The sequence below is a fragment of the Rhinolophus sinicus genome, linkage group LG03 (genome assembly GCF_036562045.2).
Source record: "Rhinolophus sinicus isolate RSC01 linkage group LG03, ASM3656204v1, whole genome shotgun sequence".
Taxonomy (NCBI): Eukaryota; Metazoa; Chordata; class Mammalia; order Chiroptera; family Rhinolophidae; genus Rhinolophus; species Rhinolophus sinicus.
The window spans coordinates 13165408-13183494 of NC_133753.1; the positions used below are offsets into that span (position 1 = coordinate 13165408).

The 18087-nt window shown below is 35.3% G+C and overlaps 1 protein-coding gene across 25 annotated transcripts in view; it reads left to right on the forward strand.

Annotated features, from left to right (window-relative positions):
- EML5 (EMAP like 5) overlaps nt 1–18087 on the forward strand; it is a 145790-nt gene that overhangs the window by 74438 nt on the left and 53265 nt on the right. For all 25 annotated transcript variants that reach the window (XR_012494561.1, XR_012494562.1, XR_012494564.1 and 22 more), the window contains 4 exons: nt 4505–4707; nt 5325–5436; nt 7193–7320; nt 11635–11776. Coding sequence is in view for 17 of the 25 variants with exons in the window: in XM_074327060.1 (XP_074183161.1) it covers nt 4505–4707; nt 5325–5436; nt 7193–7320; nt 11635–11776 (585 nt within the window). In the remaining 8 variants the exon portion in view is untranslated. The remainder of the gene's footprint in view (nt 1–4504; nt 4708–5324; nt 5437–7192; nt 7321–11634; nt 11777–18087) is intronic.

The following is an 18087-nucleotide window of genomic DNA, read 5'->3' on the forward strand; positions in this document are numbered from 1 at the left end:
CTGCATCGTTTATGAAAACCTAAAATTATTCAAAATACAAAGTTGATTTTTTTAAAAAGTGATTCACAGTTATCTTAGTACATTTTAAACAAATATAAGATTTATTTTATCATTTATTGGCTGCATTGATGTAGTATTCATATTTGCAAAAGGATTGAATTTGTGAAATTAATCAAGTGATGTCCAGATGCCTTTTTTCTGTTAAAGACATTTTTAGTCTAAACTAAAAATAAAAAATTTTGTAAAAATTCTTTATATGCTATAAAATGATATAGAAACAGAATGTTATATTACTTTAGTTATTTGTAACTGTAGATTAGTAACTGTAGAAGAAGTTCACATTTGAAAAAAAAAATGTTTCTTTTCCAAATAGAATAGTATACTTATAAATTCTAGCAGTTTGACATCAATTTGACATCAGTATAGTTAAACTCTTCACATAAAATACGTAAATACAGGAAGAAGTGAAACATATATTAGAAAAGAATAAGCTTAGTGCAGACATTTCTCAAGATCAAACAACTTTCAAATTGTAAACCACATAGGACACAAATCAATTTTCAGACTTGGATTTAATAGTTAATCACAAACTCATCAGATCCTAGTGTATGTACATTTACAAAGTAAAGAGAAGTATTTTCACATTTGTAATTTTAATTCCTATACATTTAAACAATTTGAGTATCTTAGTCACTTGGAATTGCAGTTACCAAGCAAGTAATGCTTATTCTTTCTGTGTTGGGAAAAAAAAAAAAACTAAACTAAATTTGTTTGAAATAAGAGACTTGAAAAAAATAAATAGCCTTAAAATGAAAAGATTTGCAATTGAATATTTTTTTCCTTAAGTTTGGTCAGACGTATAACAGACCTGAAACTGAACCATAAACTGATAAATGTTAAGACTTTGGTGTGCATTTCAACCTTACTCACTTTTGGGGTTCTGATCCACAGAGTTTGCTAGCCAAGTGGGAAATAGTCTGAGTAAGTGCTGTCTAACTCTCTAAATGCATAGCTCTATGTAAACTAAGTTAAAGATAACTTAGGCCTGAGGCTAAAAGGGAGCTTCTTACCTCCTATTCCAGATGTGGGCTTTGAGAATTCCAGGTTGGAATTATGGAATTCTGATCCATGACTGGTGGGGGCAGGTAGTCACTAACCTTTTTTAGGGGACAGCTGGATGGCTCAGTTGGTTAGAGCATGTGAGCTCTTAACAACAAGGTTGCTGGTTCCTTTCCCACATGGGATGGTGGGCTGCGCCCCCTGCAACTAAAGATTGAAAACTGCAACTAAAAATTGAAAATGGCGACTGGACTTGGAGCTGAGCTGCACCCTCCACAACTAGATTGAAGGACAGTGACTTGGAGCTGATGGGCCCTGGAGAAACACACTGTTCCCCAATATTCCCGCAATAAAATTTAAAAAAATAAAAAGTTTTGTGAGTGCAACTATGACATGACCTAGCACAATAGGAACATTTTACGCTGTGTGTATCAGAAAACCCAATTAATTATTATCTAAACCAGGGGTGGCAAGCTTTTTATGTATGTAAATAGCAAGATAGTAAATATTTTAGACTTTTCAGGCCCAGGAACAACATCAAGAATATTCTGTAGGTACTTAGAGAACAAGAGAGAAAAGTCTTGCCCTGCCTCATCCACTTTGTTGTCCACTCAGTTGTCATTAACTGGAGACGTTACCTCCAAGATCAACCTGCTGTGGTGAAGGGAACTGGCAGGTTGGGCTGTGTGGGGTGGGTGGGGACCATAATCAGCTTCACTCTGCCCCAGTGACACATTGAACCAAGTGTTCCTTCTCCTCCTGGAGAGCCCTACCTTCTCAACATGGGCAGCTGGCAAGAGGCAAGGCAACTCCTGGACTGTGATTCCACTGTTAGGGGCCCAGCAGTTGCCATGAGCAAAGTCCTCAAATTGTAGATGGTGACCAGCTCAGGCCCTGGGCAGCTGCTATCATGCTTCTCCAAAAATAAGACCAGGTCTTATATTAAGTTTTGCTCCAAAAGATGATTAGGACTTATGTTCAGGGCTTGTCATACTGAAAAATCATGTTAGGGCTTATTTTCTGGTTAGGTCTTATTTTGGGGGAAACATGGTAGTTGGCAGCCAAAAGTCAGGGAGCAGAGAAGGAAATAGGTATGGCCCCCTACAACTCACAGTAGGGCACCATACAAAAACAGGTGGTGGCAGGATTTGGCCGCAGCCCATTGCTTGCCGACTCTGCTCTAGATAGATAGTCTGTGCTTTAGTGAAGACCAGTCCCCCCACATGTGCACTAGCTCCCTTCTCTCACTTAACTCAAGGGCATCACTCCAACTCTTCTTCCCTTCCTCTCCTACATTATCTGTTGCCCTCTCTCCTGACTCCCTTCAGTCTACAAGTGTGCTGTTAATTCTCCATCTTAAATAAAACCAAACAAAACCCCTCTTACAACTCTACCCTCTAGTTGTTAATCAGTTTCTTTTCTTAGCTATGTACTAAAATACTCCCAAATAGTTATCTACACTTTCAGTTGGCAATTTATATTCTCCTTCCTTCTTTTGAGAGGAGTCAATCTGGGTTTTGTTTTCCTTCACCACTCCACTTCACTGCCTTTCTAAGTTCACTAACTCTAGCTGCTAAGAAAAGACAATGTTAAGAAAAGACAATCTTCTGAATAAATTTGGAGTATGACCACTTTTCATCATCTTCCATGCTACCAAGCTGCTCTATGCTGCCTTTATCATTTGCCCAGATGATTGAAATAGCCTTGTAACTTTTCATCCTTGGCACTCTTCAGTTTACTCTATACCCAGAAATCAGAATGAGCCTGTTAATAACTGATATGCCAGATCTTGTCATTCTACACCCCCATGTTTTCCATCTCACGTGCAGTAAAAATGAAATCCTTACAGTGGCCTATAATGCTGCCTTTGACCTCTCTGACCCCATCTCCCATTACTGCCTCCCTTACTTTTTTTGCTAGTCCATACAGGCCCCCCTGGCTGTTCTTGAAGATTCTTGTTACGTTCCTGCATTGGGACCTTTGCTCTTGCTGATCCCTCTGCCTGAAATGTTTTCCTTGCATGACTTCCTCTTACTACCTCCTTCAGGTCTTCATTCAGATACCACCTTTTTTAACCACCCTACTTAGAATGGATTCCTCCCATTTCTTATCTCCTTTTTATGCTTACATTTTATCCGTAGCACCCATCAGCATCTAACACTGTACATTTTACTGATTTGTCATATTTATTGAGTGTCTCTCACCAGGAAGGTCCATGAAAGTAGGGAGTTTGGTTGTCATTTTGTTCATTGCTCTACTCTTAGTGCCTTGAATAGAGCCTAGCATATATATGTCTTCAATAAATGAATAATGAGGTCAATTGGAAAAATGAGCAGAAGATATCAATAGGTAATGAATGGTCAATAAAAATAGGAAAAGGTGATGAAGCTCATTAATTATCAGAGAAATGTAAATCAAAACTACAGTAAAATTCAGTTGGTATTTCATATCTCTAGTGTGAGAGTACCAACTGTTTCTGAAAGGTGGATAACAATAGGAACTCCTCTCACTATTAATGGGATTGTAAATTTATGTGTCAACTTTGGAGAACAATTTGGTAACAGATGATACCTCTCATCTATCTGCTGTTCCTTCTTCACATACCCAGCCCATTCCTAGGCATTCCTAGAGAATCTATTGCATTTGTATAGAAGAGGCCCTTACAAGACTGTTTAAAGCAGCATTGTTTTAAATAGCAAAAACTTGGAAGCAACTTAAGTGCCTATTCATAGGAAAATGGACAGAGTGTTGTGTTTATAGCATGGAATGCTATATAGTTATGAAAGTGAGTTTTCTAGAGGTATAAATCAACGTGTATAAAGTTCCATAACAAATCGTTAGTGAAAAAAGCAAGTTGCAAAAGAATACATACAGGAAGGTATTTATAGGAAATTTTAAAACATGGAAAATAATATGACATATTGCCTCAGAATTTATATAAATAAGTAGGAAAATACATATAAAGGAATGCATGAGAATAATCAACATCACAGTCACAGTAGTAGGGAGTGAAGAAGGGAGATGGAAATGGCATCACATACTAGTTTCAGTAAGTTTATAATGCATATAATAGGTGTTTTTGTATTTTTTATACCTTTTTATATTCTTAAATAAGGCATTTTATCATTGACAGCATCACAAGAAGGGTGAGTACAGTATAATAAAAATTTTGAAAAACAAAAGTGCTGAGGACTGATTAAAACTTAATATATGTTTTGTTTATCCAAAAAGCTGTGGCCTAAAAGCAGCCCTAGATATAGCTGCCTCAGCCAAGCAAGGTGTGGCCCAAGTCACTAATTGAGAGACCCATATTTTTCTTTTTAACTCTCTTTACTGTTACATGTCTGTCTATTTAACAACAATAACAGTAGAAAAAAAAATTTACTGCTTTATAATTTTACACATTTTGAAAGTAGTACTTTTGTAATATTTTTTTATAAACCAGGGGGAGGATTGATTGGAAGAAAAGGCTACATAGGCACACTGGGGAAAAGCGACACCATGATGTGTGCAGTGTATGGCTGGACTGAGGAGATGGCTTTTTCTGGAACGTCCACTGGAGACGTGTGTATTTGGAGAGACGTCTTTCTTGTAAAAACAGTTAAAGCTCATGATGGGCCAGTGTTCAGTATGCATGCATTGGAAAAAGTAAGTGACCTAAAGATATTTTAAGTTAAACAGGATTTGATCATAGAGTGTAGAGCACTTTCACAAGTAAAGGAACACTGCCTTTCAACTTAGCTGAGCCACCCAATAATAATCTGTGAGCGTCTTCCTGACCCTTTTCTATTCCTCTTTTCAAACGCCTGAACACAGAGTGAAATAGGTCTGCTTTAAAAAAAAAAAAAGTTTAACTTAATCACTTATTATGAGTGAAAAATTGTTGAAGTACTTTATATATTTTCACCATATCCTGTAAGGCAGCTACTGCTACTATCCTTTCTTTTTAAAGGATGAAATCATGAAGCCTCCAGAGAATATATGTAACTTGCTGAAAGTAGTAGAGCTGCCTTATGGTTCCAAATTAAAAAACTGTGTTTTTTAAGTCCTGTCCTAAAAGTAGAATGTTTGGTGTTACTGTAAATGTTTTTGCAGATTCCATGTTGATATTTAAAAAACATAACAGACTCTTATACTAATTTCCATTCATTATAAGCTGTGACTTTTGCCTGTAAGTGTTCTTTCCTCTAGAATTTTTCAATATAAAGATTATTATTTTAAAAAATATTTGGATCTTTATTAATTGGAACCTTTTACTTTTCTAGGGATTTGTAACTGGAGGAAAAGATGGTATAGTAGCTCTTTGGGATGACTCCTTTGAAAGATGTCTCAAGACCTATGCTATAAAAAGAGCTGCTTTGGCCCCAGGATCTAAAGGTGCTTTGAGATTTAACTTACTTTGTAGGAAAAAAAGACAAATGACTCATTAACACATGTGGTTACTAAGGTGGAGCATGTGGACAGGCATCTGAGTTAAATGGGAGAAGCCACTTAAATGAATGCCAGAATCATTCCTGTCCTTTCAAAATTTATTTTCTGTGATACACGGTAAAAATATTAACCAAGAACAAGATTATTAATGTGAATTTAAAAATTTTTTAATTTTCCAAAGAAAATTGTGACATGAGCCTCACATTTACCATCGATCAGGAGTTTGTTTTCAAACTTGGTGTTTTCTTTCACCTTGGTGTTTTGTTGACCCTGCCGCTCTAGCCTTGGAAGCCCTTCTCCCCTTTACCCTTTCTCTCAGCATATTAAGGCATTGCCTCACACTCTCTGACCTCCAGGCCTGTCTTTATGCTATTAAAGTAGTCTCCCCTTATCCTCAGTTTCCCTTTCTGTGATTTCAGTTACCTGAGGTCAACCATGGTCCAAAAATATTAAATGGAAAATTTCAGAAATAATTCATTAAGTTTTAAATTGAGTGACATTCTGAGTATCATGATGAAATCTCTTGCCATTCTGCTCCATCCTGCCCAGGACATGACTCATCCCTTTGTCCAGTGTGTCCACGCTGTATATGCTGCTGCCCTTTAGTCACTCAGTTATCAAATTGGCTGTCATGGTATCATAGTGTTTGTGTTCCAGTAACCCTTATTTTACTTAATAATGACCCCAAAGTACAAGAGTAGTGATGCTGGCAATTCAGATATGCGAAAAAAGAAGCCATAAAATTCTTCCTTTAAGTGAAAAGGTGAAAGATCTCAGCTTACTAAGGCATTTTGTAATTCACATCATCACAAGAAGGGTGAGTACAGTATAAAATATTTTGAGAGATAGACCACATTTATATAACTTTTATTACAGTATATTATAATTGTTCTATTTTATTAGCTATTGTTAATCTCTTAACTGCGTAATTTATAAATTAAACTTTATCATAGGCATGTATGTATAGGAAAAAATGTAGTGTGTACACACACACACACACACACACACACACACGGTTCAGTATTATCTGTGTTTTCACACATCCACTGGGGATGTTGGAACACATCTTCTTGTGGGGACTGCTGTGCTTTTGCCTAGAATTTGCCCTTTCTTCTGCCTCTTTCCCCTCCAATTGCCTGACCATATATTCATTTTTTAAATCTCAAACATTATTTCTTCTAGGATGATTCCTTCCACTCCCATTCTCTTTCCAAAAAAATGTTAAATTCCCTTACTTTATGCTTCCTTTTCAATATGCTTCTCATACTATATCTGCTTTCCTCATTATATACTCTGTGAGGGCAGGAGCTGGTTCTATCATGTTTACCAATATATTTCTGAAGCCTGCCTAGGATGCAGTAGACGTAAATGAATTAGTCTGAAATTCAGTTGAATTAAAGTTACTAACCAGGAAATGGTACATGCTCTTAGAGTGTCAGGAGGTGGATAGGAGGTACAAATATAAGAGGAAAAGAAACAGTTGTTAGAACGGTAGTAGAGCACCTGGAATAATATAGACTCATAGAATTATAGTATATGGGTGGTAAATATTTTTGAGATGAGTAAATTGAATGGAGGAAATGCAGTGCTTTTATTAGAATACAGGAGAAATCAATCTTGTGATTTTCATTGGCATCATTTATGTATATGCATCCTTATAGTAACGTCATACCTAGAAGAACATCTCCATTTAACATTTCAGGTCTTCTCTTGGAAGATAACCCATCTATACGTGCCATATCATTAGGACATGGTCATATTTTAGTTGGCACAAAGAATGGTGAAATACTAGAAGTGGATAAAAGTGGCCCAATAACACTTCTGGTCCAGGTAATTTTAAATGTTAATATGCTTTTTTCTTTCTTTTGTGTATAATTGATTCAATACATAAGAGCCAAAAATTGATAGTGGTGAAAAATAATACAACTTAATTAGGGAAACATTTGTTAATGTTACTATATACCAAAAAAAATTTTAAATTTAATTATAGCTAAAGAGTAGCTATGAGTAAATAAATGTGCATGTTAGCATGTGAAATAATTTTCAATATTAAGTAATTTCTTACTGCAAAACATGCCAATGGAAAGAAAAAATAGTTATGATTAATTTAACCCAATACATTTATTTCATAATTTTATTTTTTTGAAATATATTTGTTGAACCGAAGGCAGTTGTTTTTCTGTGAAAATCTTCAGTTTAGTTCATTCTGTCTCAAGTTTCTAACTTAGAAAAATAAAAAACGAATACTAAAATTTGTTGCTGAAAGATTCAGTGAAAATATGTTAATAATAAAACAAAAATCCTGAAATACAATAATTTGTGTGGTAGAAATATAAAATGAAACAGCAAGATTAGCTGATACTTAACATTTCCAACAGAAATGCTGTATTAATTTTTTTAATGTACATTTTCTGTGTGTATTATTATTTTATTTTATTTTTTGAAAAGTAGAGAAGGGAATAAATCAATAGTATAAAACACAAGTGAGGTAGGATCTGCCCTAATGAAAAATTGTCCACATACAACTCTATATAGTAACACCAATTTTGGGCTTGCTTTTGACCCTGAGAAAGAATTATGTTCTTTCTTAATACAGACTTATTTCTTCTCCAAGCCCCCCTTCACTCCTGTTAAGATACCAAAGAGCATACATAGATGAGAACATTGCTCATACTTTAATGTTAATATCCTGATGTACCCAAGAGAGTTTTTAAGGAAATAAAACATTTTATATTAAGTTAACTGTCAAACTTTCATGTCTGATTCTTTAATTTCAGTCATATACTTTTCCATTGAAGTAAAAAGGTGATGGAGTCATGGTGTTTAAATTAACATGTTTATGATCTCTTAGAAGATATTGACACAATACACTTTTACAGATGAATCCATAGATGGAACTGTTAAAAAACACAATTTCATAATTGTAAGATTTTTAGAAGTCATAAATGACATCCTAATATTTTTAAAATTTATTATAGAGTTTAAGGTTTTGAATCAACTGTTTCTAAACAGGAAAAGATAAGGATATGAATTCTCACCATTATTGTCCAACACTGTGTTGAGATCTTAGCCAATTTAATTAAATGAAACAATAAGAGCTGTAAGTGTTAGCAGAAATGGACAACACTCTCAGTATTTGTAGATATTATAACCTTATATGTTGACTATTCAAGAGAATAAACTGAAAACTTATTAGAACTAATTAAAGAGTCCTCTAAAATGAGTAGATGCAAAATCAACGTACAAAAATCAATTGTATTTGTATATATTAGCAATAACAAGATAGAAAATGGTACTCATAAAGAAAACTATACAACTATACAATAGCCAGGGATAAATGTAGGTAAAAATATGCAAGACCTGTGTTAAGACAACTGTAACATTTTAGTTTCAGACATAAAAAAATAAATTATAAATTCAATAGGATCATAATCCAAATTATAATGATATTTTTTCACAAATTCTGGAAAGGATTTTTAAAAATCATGTAGAAGAGAAAAATATTTTAAAATAGTCAAGAAATTTTTGAGAAACTCTTCATGCTAGAAACAAAGATAATATAAAACTAATAATTGAAAGTGTGAGAATGTGTGTACACTATATATATGATATATATATTAGCTATATGATGTATATTAGATATATGTATATATATGTATATATATATATTTAAAAATATGTACAACAATGTAGCAGTGGAATTCTGTGGATCAGTTTGGAAAGTAGTACCTGTTAATATTGTCTTCTAATCCATGAACATGGGATTTCTCCATTTATTTAGATCTTTAACTTTTTCAACAATGTTTTATAATTTTCAGTGAACCAAGTGTCACGTTATTTTGTTAAAATAACTGGCCTTTTTTATTAGTTCTAATAGTTTTTAGTGGATTTTTAAGGATTTTCTATATACATGATTGTGTTATCTGCAAATAGAGATAGTTTTACTTCTTCCTTTTTAATCTGGATGCCTGTTTATTTTTCTTGCCTAATTATCCTGGCTTGACCCTCCAGTACAATACATCCTTGTCTTGCTCCTAATTTTAGGGAGGAAGCATCCAGTCTTTCACTATTAAGTACAATGTGAACTGTGGATTTTTCATAGATGCCCTTTATAAGGTTGACGAATTTTTCTTTTATTCCTAGTTTTTTGCACGTTTTTATCAAAACATTTGTCAAATGCTTTTTCTCTATTGAGATGATCACGTTTTTTGTTGTTGTTTTGTTTTTTTGATATGGTGTATTACATTAATTGGTTTTTAGATTTTAAACCAACCTTGCATTCCTGGGATGAATTCCATTTGGTTGTATAATTCTATAATGGAATCAGTTTGCTAGTATGTTGTTGAGGATTTTAGCATCCATATTTATAAAGGATATTGGTCTATAGTTTTCTTGTGATGTCTGTCTGGTATTGGTGTAAGGGTAATACTGGCTTTATCAAATGATTTGGGAAGTATTCTCACCTGTTTAATGGCCTCCAGACCACAACCAGCTATTAAAGTGCTGTTGTTTTCAGCATTTCCCTGGAGCATAAACTGCTCCACAGACTAAACCAATTAGACTCAGGCTCCTTAAAAGGAGCAGTGCCCTATGTTAGTATTTGAGATTTGTTTTGATTTTTTTTTTTTTTTAAGCAGTCTCCTGCCAGTTATCTCTGAGATTTCTGTTTTCTTGGACCAACTAGCTCACCTTCAGTTTAGTCTGTATGTCCATTGAGTCTACCAGTTGCCTCCCAATTACCTTTCATTACAACTGCCATTATTTTGGGGAGCACCTTTAGGCTGGAACTTTTCCACATTGTGCAGTAAATGAAATTAGTTCCTTTGAGAAGAGATTAGGAGCTGTTTTTATTGCTTGCTTCTCCCTCTAAGTTAAATCTCTGATGCAAGGATCTAGAGTTGAGGGTGAGGACAATGGAATGCTTCTTTCTGAGTGTACCTTCCTTTAGAAACTGCGTGCTTGGTGTGGGAGGGGGAGCAGTAGCTTCAGGTCTTATTGGGTTGACACTGAGGCCCAGTATTCTCAGTGACACCACAGCCAAGGTAGAGCCTCCATTTCAGAATGAGGGGGCAGAAGAAGGGAGCACCCACCTCTCAGCAGCACCTACCATGAATTCTGCCTCCATATGCAGGATTCAAAATGCTGACAGCTGCCTCTTTCTGAGAAGATAGCCCTCCAACTGAAGCTGGTAGTGGAAGAGACACCTGTGTTCTTGGTTCCATCAGTCTGGGGTGGAGTGTCCACATCAGTGAGTTAGGAAGAGGGAGGAAAGGAGTGAGTCTCAGTTCTAAAACTACAGACTCTTACTGTTCTTAAAGAATTTAGAGGGGTGACTGTTTGGCTCACTTGGTTAGAGCGTGAGCTCTGAACAACAGGGTTGCCGGTTCGATTCCCACATGGGCCAATGAGCTGCGCCTTCCACAATTAGATTGAAGAAAACGAGCTGCTGCTGAGCTTCCGGAGGGGCGGCTGGATGGCTCAGTTGGTTGGAGCGTGAGCTCTCAACAGCAAGGTTGCTGGTTCAATTCCCGCATGGGATTGTGGGCTGTGCCCCTGCAACTAAAGATTGAAAACGGCAACTAGACTTGGAGTACAGATGCGCTCTCCACAACTAGATTGAAGGACAATGACTTAGAGCTGATGGGCTCTGGAGAAACACACTGTTCCCCAATTTAAAAAAAAGGTCAATTAAAAATAAAAAAATAATTTAGATTTTCGTGAGTAAATGTTTCTTCACTTGTTTCCCCTTGGAACCATTTCCAGAGATTTTAAGTGGTTTGTTTGTTTTAAATAATTTTCACCACTTTTACTGGTGAGCAGGTCTGTGGAGCTCCTTACTCTGTCATACAGGAAGTCCCTTCTGTATGGCGGTTATTAACATTCCAGGGCAGCCAATTCCTATTCTCTCTATCCAGTGAATGTTTTAGGATTTTAAACTAATTTTTTAAGGAGTAGTTTGAATATATTGTACTTGTAGAGATAAAGTTGTTACAAAGCTGTTTTAAGATGTATTTCAAAGATAAAAACTTTTAGGACTTATTCATTATCCTATCATTATCATATATTATCAAATATTGTCTTTAATTTTCTTCTAAATACACATAGTTTTAGGTTGAATTGATCTTAACTATGTTTTGTTTATAGGGACACATGGAAGGAGAGGTGTGGGGTTTGGCTACACATCCTTATCTGCCCATCTGTGCTACTGTAAGTGATGATAAAACCTTAAGAATATGGGATCTCTCGCCTAGTCATTGTATGTTGGCTGTCCGGAAGCTGAAAAAGGGTAAGAGGCTCTCAGATTTGACCATAGATTAAGTTGTCACAATTTGCTAACCCTCACAAGTACAAGAAAGCGATAGTCAGTATATAAAAAAGACTTGAAATACTTATTGTATGTCCACTTGCTCATGATGCTGTATAAAGAAAATTAATTATACCCAGTCTTTGCTTTATGGGACCTCTTACAATCATGCCTATTCTGAGCCAGTTTTCAATATCATGTTGGAAGAAAGAATATACGAAGAAAAAAGAAGCTAAGTTTTCTGTCCTTCATGACTATGGAATATGTGTAATTTGGAATTGGAAACTAAGAAAGAAGGCCTTAACTTAAAAAGGGATAGTAGGGTTGAGAGGAGGGTATTTTAGGGTGAAACAGAACTGAGCATATTTGTAGGAAGCAGATGAGGTTGGCCTATCAGGGTAGAGAGACAGAGGATTCAGTTGTTGGAACAAGGCTGTTATTATCCAGGGGCAGATGAGGATATACAGATAGCTTCAGATTTCTTAGTAAAGTGGTAGGGAAGGTTATTGTATAGCATGGGGGTATTGTAGAGGAGTTCCGGTTGAAAAAGGTAGGAATTATGACTGTAAGAAATGTGACAATCAGCAGATGAAGGCAAGGATTGTCCAGCCATGCTAAGGGCCAAGTTGAAATGATACAACATATAACATGAATTTGTAATTTAGCCATTTAATTAGTGTTACTTCCTTCTACTCTTACTAACTTAAAAGTTACAGAGTCTGTTCTCTTCTAGGGTTACTGTTAAATATTTATGTATACTTAACTAAAAATCTCTAGTCAGTGCTTACTTAGGTTATGTTATCTATGCTTATACATTGCTTTTTTCACTTTTTCTTCTTGTATCTCAGAATTTTTTCTTGTATCATTTTCTTTCTTCCTAAAATATAGTCTTAGAGTTTCTTTAATAAAGATTGGTTGAAAATTCCGTTTTCCCTTGTCTGAACCAGTGGCATACCAAGAACAGGGTGGTGGGAGTGGTCTCTTCTGGCAACTGAAGTATTTTATCAGAGACATTACAATTCTTAAAAAGCAAACTTTTAAAAATTCAGTTTTAAAATTATTGTTTTAAATTCTCAATAGGTCTAATATATGGTGATGGAAAGAGAACTGACTCTGGGTGGTGAACACACAATGTGAGATATAGATAATGTATTACAGAATTGTACACCTGAAATCTATGTAATTTTACTAACAGTTGTCACCCCAATAAACTTTAATTTAAAAAAAATTCTCAATAGGCAGTGTATTGCCACTCGGGGTGAACTGATATGACTGCTCGCCCTTGGTATGCTACTAGTTCTGAACATGTTTTGATTTTTGACTTCAATTACTGAATGCTAATTTAACTGCTTCTGGAGTTACTGATTGAGAGTTATTATTCCTCTAGTTTTTACTGTCCTCTTTTACTTTGTCCTACAGTTCTGTAGTTTAATAAAATCGTGTACATATGTGATTTATTTTAATTTATTCTGATTACAGTTTGTTGTGCTTTCTGAATCTATGGATTTGTGTCTTGAATCAGTCCTAAAAAATTGTCTGCCAAAATTGTTGGCTCCTTCTAGGACTAGATTTTTGTACTAGGTTGTAGAGAAAAGTCATGATTCTGTACTATTTATTTATTTATTAAATTTATTGGGGTGACATTGATTAGTGAAATTATATAGGTTTCAAGTGTACATTTCTACAATACATCATCTATATCTTGCATTGTATGTTTGCCACCCAGAGTGAGTTCTCCTTCTATCACTATATATTTGACACTCTTTTCCCTCTTCTACCACCCCCTCCCCCATTACTCTCTGGTAACCACTAAACTGTTTAAATATTCTTCTATAATCACTTTTATTTTTATTTCTGTCATCATTGATTCAAGAGGAAAACAGGTGGATTTTCATAACTTTGAAAAGATATGTATGGTTTTATACTGGTTGAGTTACTTACAAAAAATTACTCAGGTTATAATGGTTTAAATAGTGTAAAACACAGGTATTTCTTTCAAACATTCAGTAAGCAAAAATTATTTTCTTCGACAAATAAATATACAAGAATTAAGGTCCTGGGACTTAACATTTTATAACAATAAGTCCTTATATTATAGTTAATATAGACTGTCTTACGAGAATCTTGCCAAACAGATAATTCAATTTTATGGTAACTTGTTACAGAATAACCAGAAATATGGATATGCAACATGAATAATGTCTATATTCTTGATGTCTGTAAAGTAAATACTTTCTAAATATTTGCCAGCCTTTTATACTTCTCTATGTAATGATATAGTGGAAAGTTCCTTTAGAAACTTGCATCCTCTTAAAAGCTTTAGCTGTTAATTATAATCAAACTTGAATTTTTAATAGACTTTTTATTCTTTAATTCTATACTATTATGTCTTGGCTCATTTTACATTTTGTGTCTGTCTGCGTAGCATTCTGGAAAATTTCTTAAGATCTTCATTCTAGCTCTAAATTCTCTTTATAGCAATTCTTTCACATCTGCTGTTTAACCTACCCATTAGGTATTTAATTTTGATAATTGTCATTTTTAGGAATTCTATTTGTTTTCATATTTGCCTTAGATTTTTATAATATATTATTCCTTGCTTATGTTTTAGATTTCCTCTTTTATATCTTTAGTCTTAACTATACTTAACAGATAAAAAATATAAAAATCTAGTTATTTGTCAAATAACTCCTTGTGGATGTCGAATAACTAGATGCTGTGTTTTTCTTTCTGCTGTTTTGAGGATATTTTCCTGCTGACTCTCTCCTGGCGATCCATTTTCTTATGTGCTTCAAAATTTGGATTATAAATTCATGTGTGTTGGGCTTTCTTTACCTGTGTGAATCCTCTGAGGGCTGAATGAAGGGTGTGTTCTTCCAGAGATTTTGTGTTTCCTTCTGCTAGATGCCTGGGGTGCTACCATCCAGAACTATTAAAAATTAATTTCTTTAACGGGGATTGCATAGATCATGTAAATAGTATAACTTCAAATCTAAGATCTGCATAAGCTGTCCTATGTGTGTGAATTCTCAGGTCTGATTTTCCCCCTCCATCTAGAACCCAGGCCAGGATACAAAAGTCTGTTTCCTGATGTGTTTCTTTACTGCCAGGCACATTTTTAAAAAAGTCTATTCTTTTCTTTAGATATGGTTGTAATACTGAAACAAAATGACAATACAGATATTTGGAGGGATTTTTGCAAAAAAAATTTTTGCATGTAATTAAATATCTGTATTTTAGGTATTTACAAATCAAAAGAAAAGTTAAAAAGTTAAAATCAGTGAAATTAAATAGTATGTTTAAATATGAAATTTGTAAACCTAAGTAATCAAGTTAAAAGGATGTAATTATAAAAATATAACTATACATTATTTTAATTATTACTAAATTTTTAAAAAATAAATTCTTCATAAAATGAAGAAAGTTTCAGCAAGTAGTATTGAAAAGCAAAGTTCATTAATGGTATTATCATTGAGTTGTAAAAGTAATTAATTTTGTGCAATTTTCCCAGATGTCCGATTTTGTGCTATTAGTTTTGTGCAATTTTCCATGACTACGCTATATGGTAGTCTGAGTAAGGTGAAAAGATAAATATAATCCAGTTCTAAATTTCGTGACTCTTTTCATCATCATATAATACTATCTCATATTTGATAGCTTTGAGGACATCTTTTTGAATAACATTTATTTTTGGTAGGGCCCTTTTATTGATAACAATCTATAATGTCTATTTCAAAGAAAGCATTTTGAGTTCTCATTGTCTTTAGATTTGTGATTTATACAGGGAAATTCTAATTCTTTATTATGATGTCTGACGTGGGTTGAATTGTATCCTCCAAAAAAGATATGTGGAAGTCCTAACTCCCAATACCTGTGAATGAGACCTTATTTGTGAATAGGGACTTTGCAGATGTAATCAGGTTAAGATGAGGTCATACTGGATTAAGATGGGCTCTAAATCCAGTGACTGTGTCCTTATATAAAGGATATATGAAGACACAGGTACACAGACACACAGGGAGAATGCAGTGTGATGACAGGCAGACTGAGGGGGAGCGCCAATGATTGCTGGCAACTAGGAAGAGGCAAGAGAGGATTCTTTCCTTGAACTTTCCGAGGGAGCATGGCCCTCCCAACATCTTGCCTTTGGGCCTCCAGCCTCCAGAACTGTGAGAGAATAGACTTCTCTTGTTTTAAGCCACCCAGTTTGTGGTACTAGTTTCTCATGGCAGGCCTAGGAAGACAATACATTCCACTTGTGCAAAAGTCTGTGAACTAGAGTAAGAATTATTCTCAGCTGAAGCTTTGCTTAGTTGACTTATTTCTATAAAACTTGAGAAAAGGAAGAAAATACAGGAGCAAACTTTATATAACCCATGTTGAACTGAAAAATTTAATGCAGTATATAACTCTGGATGCCTCAAAATGCTAATGATTCATATATAAGATTATTTTTAAATTTGGAAATAATGGTATTACATCTTTGCTACTGGTATTTTGGAACTTAAAATTAACATAGAACTTGAGAACAGTATTGTATTAATACAATGAATGTGTAGCCCCCCAAGAATTCCAGTTTTATTTAGGAGGCCCATGTGCAATACTAGTTTCCTCTACCCTCAGGGTAGATGTGGCTTTATTTTATTACTCTAGTTTTCTGCCTCCTTTTAATTTTTGATCCCTGAGGAGTTTTTCTTAATTTTTAATGAGCTCATCTATGCACTGAAAAGAAAAGGATTCTTTGCTTAAACTGAACTTTTCCACCTGCTCTGGTCTGCACCCAACCTGCTGACGAGGGTTGAGTAAAATGTGCATTCTGTTTTTCTGCTCTCCATTGTAGCAGAACGCCTCAAAATTCAGTAGTTAATACTTTTCTGTGTTTTCACATGGCAGTTGCTTCACAAACCACTCCACTTAGGCTTTTATCTCTATTGGTCCTTTAACCTGCTGCCAGTCTCTTGGTCAGCCGTATGTTCTCACCTTAATCACCTCACGGTATTTTTTGACACAACTGCTCATTCCTTCTTTTCTGAAATACTTTCCTCACTTGGCTCCGGAAGCCAAGCATTTCTTTCTTATTTTCCCCCCTCTACCGCCTTTTTTCCCCCTCCGTTTCCTCTGCTGGCTCTGCCTCTTCTTCCTGCCCTCTACATATAGGAATGTTTCAGGGTTCTCTCCCTGGCCTTCCGTTTTCCTCATGTACACTCACACTTCAGGTGATTATATCAGTCACTGTGCAATCATAAGACAGAAATCACACTAGTCATTTGAACAGAGATAATTTAATAATAGGAACTGTTGAGTACTAAAAGCTATAGAAGTAGCCCCAATAGAAAGCACATACTAGCCCTAGTTAGCTGAGGGAGAGTGAACAAAAAAACTTAATGGAGATTCAGACCTAGTTTGGGAAGGATGTGGCTGCCCTCAGAACACTCAGTGTGTCAGTGGTGAAGAAGCTGGCCATGGCTGCAGGACTCAGTGGAACAGTGAGTGAGAGTGGATCCTGGGTGAAGGAAAAGCTTGCCAGAGCCGAATGGCGGGACCGCTGCTTGGAGAAAAACTTAACCCAGGCCAAAGGCTGTTGAACTGTGAGAGCTATGCTGTCTGGGCAGAGCATCTCGCTAGTGGCTGCAAATCACAACAGAACTATTAGAGCCATTACTCTGGGGACATTACTGCTGGGGAAACTTGCTAGAGGACTCAGTGTGGCTGACGCTGTGGAGAATGCAGCCAGACCCCTTTGCATGCCAGGCCCTGGCTCTGTAGGTAAAATCAAACACAGGAAGAAAAGGAGAGTCCCTTTCTCCTGCTTTGGACTTGCAGTGTCTCTCTAGCACCCTCAACTGGCAAAGCTTAGTATCAGTCAGCTGGTAAAAGAAAAGTCTACAAGGCCCAAAGAACAATGAATTTGGAACTGAAAGGCAATAAATTAATAACCGGCACAAACTACTCCTATGCTTAATCAGCATCTATATGCATCTTTATACACACATATGAAGTTCAGTACAGCCACAGAACTAACCTTATGTTTATGTTGTACCAAAAATTTCTACTGAACAAGATGTATAATAGTTACCCTTAACAAGTGAAGAATTCTCACCTTCTCCCCAAAGACACGCAGTCCTAAGAGTTGTATCCAGTGATGACTATATTACTTACTCTCAAATTCAGTCACACAAGATTACTGAACATTCTGTTACCTTAAGACTAAATTCTAAAGTTAACCTCCAAGAAATTTGAATAAAATATTGAGAAAAAGAGAGAGAAGTAAATAGGGTGCCAAAAAATGTATA